The 10,598-nt window shown below is 42.4% G+C and overlaps 1 protein-coding gene across 1 annotated transcript; it reads left to right on the top strand.

Annotated features, from left to right (window-relative positions):
• Positions 1-385: 385 nt before the first annotated feature.
• On the top strand, positions 386-9,943 carry LOC122841832 (WW domain-containing adapter protein with coiled-coil-like). Its single transcript, XM_044135440.1, has 13 exons — positions 386-522; positions 946-979; positions 1,410-1,602; positions 2,448-2,539; positions 3,846-3,955; positions 4,088-4,185; positions 5,193-5,468; positions 7,241-7,357; positions 7,492-7,640; positions 7,714-7,802; positions 8,831-8,969; positions 9,055-9,182; positions 9,272-9,943. The coding sequence occupies exons 1-13, from the start codon at positions 482-484 to the stop codon at positions 9,339-9,341; spliced, it is 1,536 nt and encodes a 511-aa protein (XP_043991375.1). The 5' UTR covers positions 386-481; the 3' UTR covers positions 9,342-9,943.
• The last annotated feature ends 655 nt before the right edge of the window (positions 9,944-10,598 follow it).

Consider the following 10,598-nt stretch of genomic DNA (forward strand, 5'->3'; position numbering starts at 1 on the left):
TAAAGTCCTTTAGAAACTCCGTGTCGTTCTGTTGAATTCCATTTAGTTTACAGTGAAATTACAGCAACTTAATCTGGTTTTTAAACTGAAAACCGAGGCTTATATTTTTGCACCAACATCCTCTTTTATTTTGACAGGTCGTCCCGGAACCAGTTTCTCCCCCAAACCAGACGTTTAACCATAAGTCGGTCTCCTCCGCTTCCTCCTGCCTGCCTCTGCTGCTCTCCGCTGAGCTACATCGGCCGAGTCTCACCGCATACCGTAACTACATGCCAGATGATGCATTGAGGGTGGGTTTTAATTGTACCACCCGCTATGCAGTGCAGGTGCTCGGCGCTCGACTTGTAGCCGTTTGTCTGGTGAGAAAGGCCCGAGATTAGACTCCAGGAAGCTGAAGAAAAAAAAAAAAGAACTGTGAGAGCAGACAGACAGGAGGCCACGGTTTCCCCCTCAAACACACACACACATCACCGGGGCCTTGATGGTGATGTATGCAAGGAAACCAACAAGAGTCAGCGATGGGTAAATGAAACGTTGGTCATTGCATTGTCATGTGTAAATAAGGCGCATACGTGTAACTGCTTTAGCCTCAGGAGTGGTAGATTTCTTTTAGCTGTTAGCTGTCATGGCTACCAGCTAACTGCAGTTGGTTAGCTAGAGGTTCCGGTTATTTTTTTTCCCCTTCTTTAGCTAGGCTACATACGTTAGCATGACGTTAACTACTAACACAGGGATTTAAAACTAGTAAAACATATATTCTTCTTTTTAAGTCACTGAGAAATTTAAGCTACTTTTTATCTTTCATGGGGGGGAAAAAATGACGAACTACTGGAAGCCAAATGGAAATTGTGCTAACTTTGCTAACGTTAGCTAACTTAAAGTCGTCCACAAAGTGTCTTGGAAGAAAATAAATTGAGCTGACTTTTGTTCCGTGTGTTTCCACAGGTGCAACGACAGAAGGGATTCTCAGTCCTATCAGGTACACTTTCACTGTTATTCTTTTTTTATTATTATGGCACATTAATGCTCAGTGCCTTGCAAAGACTTCCTATCGTGTGAACTTAAACACATTTTTGTCCCGTTACGTCAATGTATTTCCTAATAACACAAAATACACTGTGTATTTTGTACACGGTGTCCAAAAAGTTGAAGCAAGCCACTGTAGCCAAAAGCGTCCATTAGACCTTCTTTTCCAACTGTAAAAGTTGATTACAACTGTATTAGCAAATCAACATAGTCAGCAAATCAGTCAATGTTGTGCTGACTGATTTGAAGAAAAACCAGTTGGATATACCGTTAGTTACACAAACTCTTCAGAATAGAGATCGAGGGTGACTAGAGGTATCCAAGACTGTACATTGAACTCGAACTAACCAGCTTCATTTACTGTCCACTGTTTTTGTCTCCAGGCCCATAAATCTCAACCAAAGAGCCAGTCCAGCAGCCTTCACCGCTACACCAAGGTGCGCGACGGTTCGTCAGATCCCATACCCCCGTACAAGGTGCTGCGACGCTCCGACGAGAGTCCCGTCAGCAGACAAGGGGATGCTATCGGGCAGCATGGCAAGGCCAAAACCTCCTTCCCTGTTAGAGGAAAAAACGGTAAGTCTCGGTGTTGCGTTCTGCTAATGTTTCACTTGAAACATTGAAACATTCTGCTAATGTTTCAAATGAGGTAGAAATAGATGTTTGTTTTTATATAAGTTTGAAACCATCGTAGATAAAGTATCTAATGTTTGTTTTAATTTTATTCTGTAGCATTTTTGTTGTTGTATGCCTGACAAATTGAGAGTGCTTAATTTTGTGGTCAGAAAGTTTACATACACTCATCTCTGGTAGGAATTTCATATTAATATCAGGCTTTAGTTGTTTTAGCCCTTCTTCTGGAGTGGAATGAGAGCAAACGGGATCCGACTGCAGGGTTTAAATAAAAAACAAGAATATCGTGCATTTATTAAAATGTAAGTTTTGACATGATCAGAATTATATATATGGATATACGCGCTGCAACCTTCCGCTTCATATCCTTAAGCTTGCTTGCTACCTTAAAAAGATTAGAAAAGAAAAAAAAGTGGCTTCAGGTTTGTTAAAGGAAATTGATTAATTCAGAAGAACTCCAAGATCAGCTGTGGTTGACAATCAAGGTAGAATCTCATTAATATCTCCAAAATGCATGTAGTTGAGTCGGAATTTCTAAACGGACATTTCACCAAATTGGTGGAGGAATACACGCAGATGTTCAAGCTGAAGGGTTAATGTTGGTTTTTTTTGTGGGTTTAGAGAAAATCCAATGAACAAATCCATGCACCTGTTCATGATGTTAACTGTAGATGGAGGTGGTTGAATCCTGGCGCTCTTTGCAATTTAATAGCAGCACAACACAATGCCTGGGACGCAAAATACTCTGGAAGTCGTGTTTGTTTGACTAAAGAAAGAATTTGTTCCAGGGACCAGCGGCTCGCCTCAGGAGGCCTCTCACAACAACAGCTCCCACCAAGGCGCTGAAACTCACGCCAGCCAGAGCAAGCCGGCAGAACGAGTGAGTTACTGTTCCTGTTGTCTGCTCCTCTACCTTCCTTCCCTTTTTTGCTGCTTGAAGTTTCTTCACCTTGCTCTGGAGTGATACGCGGGCCGTTGTGTGCGCCGGTGTTCATCAAAACAAGCTCCACGGCAACGCTCGTTGGATAAATACGCGAAAAGGTGGCTCTCGAGCCACACGCACGGCTAACTGATCGTCTCCACTTTCATTACTTGTCAGCCTGTTAGGATCTTGTCTTTTTGTCCATCCGGTTGTCAGTTTTAAGCCTCTTCCTTGTAGGCCAAAAAAGGTTTCCTTCGCTCATTTTTAGAAAAATCTTGCGATGCCGATGAGATTAAACATATCAGTTGCAAGATGTTGCTGTTTTCTTCTTTCCTATTGTTCTCGTCTCGACTTCCGTCACGTCAAGATTTTTAGGTTGTGTTTAGGAGCATCCGCTGCAGTGAGTGAGTGATTGCATCAGCATGAAAAATGCGAGTTCCTGACATTTGCTGAAAGAACAACACACCCTCAGAGCAATAATGAAGCCAAAACTGTACAAAAACGCTCAATCAAAACAAATTGTCAGTATATCATCCCTACACTGTATTGATAAGTCAAGCAGAAATGGCTGACCACTTAATATGATGTTGGAAGTATTTATGTATTTTTTTTTTTTTGCCACAGATGCATCCTTTGCTGCAAATAATCAAACGTTCAACTAGAGAAATTCTTTGCTGTATTTTAGGCGAGAAAATGTGCAACTTATGGTCATTTAACTTTGTATGTGTTCATAAAATGCTGGCAAAGACTTGAAAGTATTCAAAATGTATTCCCTAATGTATTATATCATTTAGGCTTTATCCAAAAGCTGCTCTATCTAAATATACAACAAAAAAACCAACTAAAACTACAGGACGTTATGAACACTTGGCATCAATTGTAATGTCATCTGTCAGTCAAAAAGATGGAATGAAACCTCATCCAGACGGTTATAAGTGAACTTGATGTTTTCGGTTTTGTGGAAGGAGGTCCCACTTTGCGACATTTCCCACTTTCCCTACAAACGTCGTTCTGTCCTTCGTGTGTCTTGATCATTTTCCTTTATTGAACCAGGTGAACCCCGTTGGGATCTAGATCTCATTTTCAAGAGGCACCTGGGCAAAATATTTGCAATACATAGCAACCCGGTTACAAGATAAAAACAAGTAATGCATATGCACAAGTATAAAACAATAAAACAATTTCAAAACAATGACACTGTTTCATGGAATCTTGTTGCCTGTCTTCAAGAACTTTATCCCTATGGCAACTGTCTCCGCTCCAGGACCCTGCCGACGACTGGACAGAACACATTAGCTCCTCCGGCAAGAAGTACTACTACAACTGTAGAACCGAAGTCTCCCAGTGGGAGAAGCCCAAGGACCTGCTGGAGAGGCAAGGCCCAGCTTCGCTTCATGTTCAACCAGAAATATTCCTTGCACTGCTTTGGAGCGTTACGCACTTCACATAGAGCGGCCATGTGCTCGGTCGCAGTGGATTCATGGATTGTGCTTGCTTTTGCTTCAGGGAACAACGACAGAAAGACTCGGCCAAGATGGCGGCAAACAGTTTCCCCAAGGACATGGACTACAGACAAGAGGCCTTGCAGGACAAAGCCACGGCTAGTAAGAATCGACTGAGAAACTCTGTTAATAATCTGTGGTTGTCTACATGTTCTCTCTTGCGAAGCATCGTCTGTTCACCGTTTTGCAGGGTTTGTGTGGCTACTTGAAAATCTTGAATTTCAATGAGGGGTTTTCAAGGTTTTGGAAAGTGTTTTTGATTTCTGCATAAGGTCCTTGGAAGCAGGCCTGCCACCTGAACAAGTTTTGCTGATAAATTGTCCCAGAAGTTATCGCGATAACCAATAAGGTCGATGTTTTGAGATCATATTTCCAGTAATATAATTGTAATGACATAAAAACATTGTTAATGATCAATAAACTTTCAATTCTAAGGAACATTTAACGCTGGACCTGGAAGATATTTTGAATGTGCAAAATAAATAAACAAAACGACAAATAAAATGAATTATGACGTTTCTGTCAGCAAAATTGTCCTTCAAAAAAAAAAAAAAACAAAGAACAAAACACCAAGACTGAAGACTTTCATCACCCAGAAAAACGACAGACCTATTTAATAAGAGTGCTTGATATCCAAACTGCATAGTTTTGCGACGAAGAGCAAAGGAACGTTTGACAGAAAGCCTAAATATTTTTTTTTTGCTATATTTACAGTCAAAGCCACATTTTCATTTTCATGCTGTTTGTTCTCTTCACTGTCCTGAGTTACATCAGATGGAAGTCCTCTTGTTTTAGTTGAATCCTATTTGCAAACTGCAAAAAACTTAGTAAGAACATTATCTTTTTGTAAAGTTTTCAAATGCTTATTATTCCTAATGGCTAAGTTATTGAACTACTGCTGAAAATGTGCTATATAAATAAAACTAACTTTACCTGTGCAATTAAAATTTGTTGCTACATTTTAGTTTACCTTGCTCCTGCTGTACGATGTAGAATACTATGACAAGACATTATTAATAACAGTAATAATAGTGACTTTGTGATGCTAGAAAAGTACTTAAACTCACCAAAGTGTCTGCTCCGCTTCCTTTTCTGTTTTTCACGCGCAGAGACGACATCAGCGGACCAATCCACGCCATCAAACAGCGGCCATTCCTCCTCCCTCTCTTCTTCTCAGAACCCAAACTCTGCAGCCGGCCCGTTAGGCTCCGCCCCATCCAGCATGTCGTCTTCCTCGTCGGCAGCGCCTCCGGCGGCTCAGAGCGCGCAGTCGCAGTCGTCGGCGTTGCTTCAGGACCCGGCCCTCTTGCACCAGCTCCTACCGGCTCTGCAGGCGACTCTGCAGATGAACAACGGCAGCATGGACATGGCCAAGCTCAACGAAGGTGAGGACGGCATGGTGCGATACACCTAAGAAGAAAAAGAAAAACTGCTCATCCGTAGTTTAGTTAGTGCTGTTTTGGATATGTGGGGGTCGCTGAGTAACTTACCTCTGAGCTTTACAGCTCTAAAATAGAACAGATAATTTGTATCTATCTCCACAGGTGGCTGGCCCTCCTCTGTCTGATGATGAAATCAGTAACTATGTCACAATGCGTATCTTTTGCTGACTCTGAAAAAGCTTTTTGCTTCTGTGAAATCAGAAACCAGCTTGTTCAACATGCCTGAAGCTGAATTAGCATCATAAATGTTCAAACTTTAAGTGTCCAATCGTATCGCAGGGTTTACCCCAGTAGCCTGACGGGCCACCAGGTTTTAATTGTGCCCCAGCCAGGCTAAGCATTGCTTATTTATTTATTTAGTTTATTTTAATTTTGTATATTTTAAAACTTTCCAATTGGTGTTCAGGTATTAATCTTCCAGTCTTTTAATAGGACATAATTATCTAATTATATTTTAAAAATTTCTGTCAACTCTAAACATTTTCGTGTTTTATCTCAAAAAGTCGACGGGCCGCTGGACGGATGACTGCCCTACCACAGAGTTAGCAAGTTTTCTGGGGGAAACTTTGGATCAGTAATTGTTTCTATGATGTTATGAAATTGTTCAAATGCAGGTTTCCTATACTTCAGTACAGCTGCAGACTGAAACCACAAGCTTTGCATGTTGACTAACTATTTATTATTAACTTGAAGGAATCCTCCCGATCTGATCCCAGAGATTTTTGATGTATAATCTGCCACCCTAGTGAGCTGTGACGCGTCATGTTTTGTTCCTTTTGACTGTCGAGTTGAAACAGACTATCAGCAGCTCCAACTTCCCGTCTTTCTGTGTGTGGCGGATCTAACGGAGAGTTTTGCCCCCTAATTTTGTGGACGTCACACTTTGCTAAGTCATTTTTGTCACATCCAATGATGCTTTCAGATATCTGTGCTGTTTTGTCTTAAACTCTACTTAAAAGTGTATTTCTGTCATGTAGTTCCGTTCAAAGGGCCAGAATATCCGCACATCCTTAAAGTCTTAAATTAATGCATCGTAAATTAAGACCTTAATGTCTTAAATTAATTGCAGGGAAAAGTAAGTTAGCTTTAAATACGTTAATCACAGGTCATAAATTTTGTTGACTGGACTATTTAATCTCATAATTCCTGTGGGATTTATTTTTTTTTTTTTTTGTCTGAAATGTTTGAGTCACTCAGATGTTTTCATTGCATTTTATGACTTGAGTTGCTTGCAGCTACTGTTAACTAGCTGCTAATATACCCTTGCTAGGTAGCTAGGTTTTTTTGAACCCGTTATGGGTAAGTACAAATTTACTTACCCATGAATTTGTACCGTCTCACTTATGTTGCCAACCCACAACCATAAATTTCTTTTCCACGTTTATATCATGACATAACAATCTTAAAATTTGAGTTGGAGGCTGACTAATTTAGAGATGCGTGTATCCTTAGTCCTGAATCCATTGTGATTGTAATGCAGTCCTTTACTTAATGGATGACGGCGCTTTGTAGTTGCCGTTATTTCTGATGAATTTTGTCCCATTTCTGGGAGAACGTAGCGCTTACGCTGGTCGGGTAGCACTGGACTTCCTTCCCTAGTATCATATGTACGTTAGCCGCCTCTCGCGACAGTAAAAAAAAACAAACAAACCCAAAGTTCTCCCTTGACGTGTGTCTGATGTCACGTGTGTTCATTCCTTCTTTCCTCCCTCCAGTCCTGGCGGCTGCCGTCACCCAGGCTTCCTTGCGGTCTGTGCTTCATAAGCTCCTCGCTGCTGGGCCCGCTTTCAACGTCTCTGCTCTGCTCTCAGCTGCGCAGCACTCCAATCAAGGTATGGCGTCTTTTGCCGCCGTTTCCCGTCCTCCCTGCCTCCTCAGAGTACGCTTTCAGAAACGGAAAGCTTGCGTAAAAGTGAGAGGATCGCCCCTGTTCAACGCCCTTCTACTGTGTCGTTTCTGATTTCAGCCCAGCACTCCAGTCAGTCCCCGGTCTCAGTGACGACAGATTCGTCATCCCCACACCCGTATGTCTCGCCGCGGAACGGCACGCCCCAGAACAGCCAGAAGCCCCATCTGGGCATGCATATCGGCAGTGTCACACCCTCACAAGCTAGAGTACGTGGCTTCAGGAGTCGCCGCAACTTCCTGTTCCACCTGCCGCTTATTCTCTCTCCACTTCCCTCTTCAGGGTGGCATGCCATCAGGAAAGCAGGGATCAGCGTCTTTGTGTCAGACAACAGAAAAGCGTCCAGAGGACCCGAGGACTCTTCAGAGAAGGTATAAGCGCCAGCTGCTCTAAACTTTACTTGTGATCTTGGAGGCAAATTTCACCTACGTTACTCAGAAAAGGTTTTGTAACCCAATTTCTTATCCTGTAGAAAAACACTTTTTGTGAAGATGGACCCATTCTCTGTAGAGTGGTATCCACACGATCTTTTTCACGTTTTGACAAGTTGCCTTCACAAACCTTGTGCTTATGTTACAGAGCAACTAAAGGAAAAACCTACCAGCGTTTCACGTCTGGAGACAGAATTTTTTTCGCCCGTTTTCTTTCGCTGACCAAGTCAAACTCCGTCAAATCGGACGGAGACGGTGAACATCATTTTTTCCAGCCTCGCCATTAAACGATTAGATGTAGTTCGAGCATGTAAATAACCTTTGATATGAACCATTCTATGGTATCTGCGGATCGTTAAAAAGTCTTAAATCCACTGATTTTAAAATTAAGGCCTTAAAACATCTTTAATTCATGGACTGTCAATTGATTTAAAAAAAGAAATTATTCTCTACTGCTGTGATGAATCACTGCGCTTTAACTTTGTCAGCTTGAAATAAAAAAAAAATGCATGATGGTTTTCATATTCAGAAAGGTTTAAAGGAAGTCCTTTTGTGTCAGACGTCATTTAGAAATGTTAACTATAAACTGGATGTGTAAATTCTCCCTCTGAAAAGTGCCTGTGATGCGACTGCTTAAAAACCCCCCGATACAGTAGCCACACAGGAAAAGCCATCGATCAGTATCTTCATCTTCCTCCTGTGCGCCAAGGGGCCGCTTTAACCTGCTTTGTTTGACCAATCAAACTCTTGATGCGAACCAAAAAAAGCCCAGCCTTTTGTAACCCAACATCAGCCACATTGCAGCGTTCAAAACGTGTGGAACAAAAGTTCCACTTGTTAAAAATACACTGAAGTTTGGAAATGCAGCTTGACAGAATGTAAACACGCCGAGGATGTGGAGATGTCTCACTCCAGCAGCCAGGAGATTCTGTGCACCGGACCAATCATGTCTGTTTCGCCCTGTGCAGCAGTAGCAGTGGCGGCGGCGGCGGCGGCCAAACCCAATCGGACCCCCCCGGCTACTTCACTCCCACCTTGGCGACTCATTTCGATGAAGCCCTCATCCGACACATCCAAGGGTGGCCTTCAGAGAACACAGAGAAACAGGTAGGTGCCGTCAGAACCCCGAACGACTCGGCCTCTTTCTGACGAGCGGCCTTCGTGACGAGACGCTGCGGTTCCATTTCAACAGGCGGCTCGGTTGCGAGAGGACTTCCACAACATGGGCAGCCTGTATATGTCTGAAATCTGCACGGAGTTGAAGAACCTCCGCTCTCTGGTCAGAGTGTGTGAAATCCAGGCTACGCTGAGGGAACAGAGGTAGGAACAGGAAGTGAGGGTTTGCATGAACCAACTGGACAAACGCAGGTTTCCAACTGAGGATTTGTGTCGTCTTCTCCTTTGTGTAGAGTCCTGTTTCTGAGGCAGCAGAGCAAAGAGCTGGACAAACTGAAGAACCAGAACTCCTACATGGTGTGAGGACCTGAGAGAGTCTGTGAGCGGAAACGGCTGAAATATGGACAGCAAGCCGCTCCGGAATGTTTTCAAAAGAGCAGAGTCCCCCCTTTTTTTCTTTTTCCCTCTTTTTGTTTTAACAAAAAAAAATTTTTCTGTGTCCCGCCACATTGACTGGTTGGTCTGAAAAGGCCAGGCCTCGTGGTTCAGACACGTGGACACAGAGGATCTGTGATTACTGGCAGACGGCACCTTCTCGGACCACGGAGCTCGGATCGTGTGTATCATATTGGGTGAAGTTGTTTTCTGGCGTGCTTTTTTTTTTTTTCTTTTTTCTTTTTTTTTTTGACGTGTACCGTAGTGTTGAGGACGAGATTTAAAAGTAGACATCGTAAACATTTCCGCAACACCTGCTTGGGTCGACGAACGACGCCGTTCGTCACACTTCTAAAACAGACTTTCTCATACATTTAAAACTTACGGATTCTCACTGATAGCTTTTCTTTTCTTATGCTTTTATTCACTAAGAATTTGTTTTGCCATCCCGTTGTGATTTGAGAGGATAACATCTGATGACATCCGTTTTCTCAGTTGGAACCATTCCGATTAAAGGATACATGCAGTGATTGCTTGTGGAACTGGGCTTCTGTACATTATCGTCTCTCAGCCGCCAGCGCTCTCATTCCGTCTGTAGTTTCGACTCAATCGGCCGACGTTTCGCTTCCAGTCCCGGAAAGTCCTGCATTCCTTTCGACTTTATCTTGGAGAGAGATTTTGTGACGCATTACAAAAGTGATTGAATTTACAGTCACGCAAAGCTAAATTATTGTTGCACATGATGATTACCGTCCTTTGTAGTGAAATGGAAAAAGGTAAAGTGGGAAGTTCTCCTTTTTTGGTTTCTTTAAGGACAGTGGTTGTTTTTGTTTTGTTTTGTTTTTGTTTGTGTTTTTTTTTTGTGATGCAGCTGTTGCTGCACACCTTTTTTTGTTACCTGACTATAGACTGATCTGGCTACTTTTTTTTTTTTTTTTTTAAAGGATTAACTCTTTACAATAGGGAAAACTTTTTATACCAACATCACAATTAATTGCAGTCATTCCCTTTTATCGCCTTTAAAACAAATTTCTTTGTCTCGCTACTCTTTCAATAGATTCCGTCAGGTCTGATGTGCACATTTTTTTGCGGGTGGGATGAGAGGGAGGGCCGGGATAAAGGGAGGTTGGGGTGTTTAGGGTATTTGTATTCCATAAAATATGTGAATAAATACTATACTGCACC

This window comes from Gambusia affinis, linkage group LG12 (assembly GCF_019740435.1).
Source record: "Gambusia affinis linkage group LG12, SWU_Gaff_1.0, whole genome shotgun sequence".
NCBI lineage: Eukaryota > Metazoa > Chordata > Actinopteri > Cyprinodontiformes > Poeciliidae > Gambusia > Gambusia affinis.

Coding starts and splice junctions, on each gene's coding strand:
- LOC122841832 (XM_044135440.1), top strand. CDS start 482: ATGGTGATGTATGCAAGGAAACCAACAAGAGTCAGCGATGG. Junction 4,186..5,192: donor GCAGGACAAAGCCACGGCTA/GTAAGAATCGAC, acceptor TTTCACGCGCAG/AGACGACATCAGCGGACCAA. Junction 7,358..7,491: donor TGCGCAGCACTCCAATCAAG/GTATGGCGTCTT, acceptor TTCTGATTTCAG/CCCAGCACTCCAGTCAGTCC.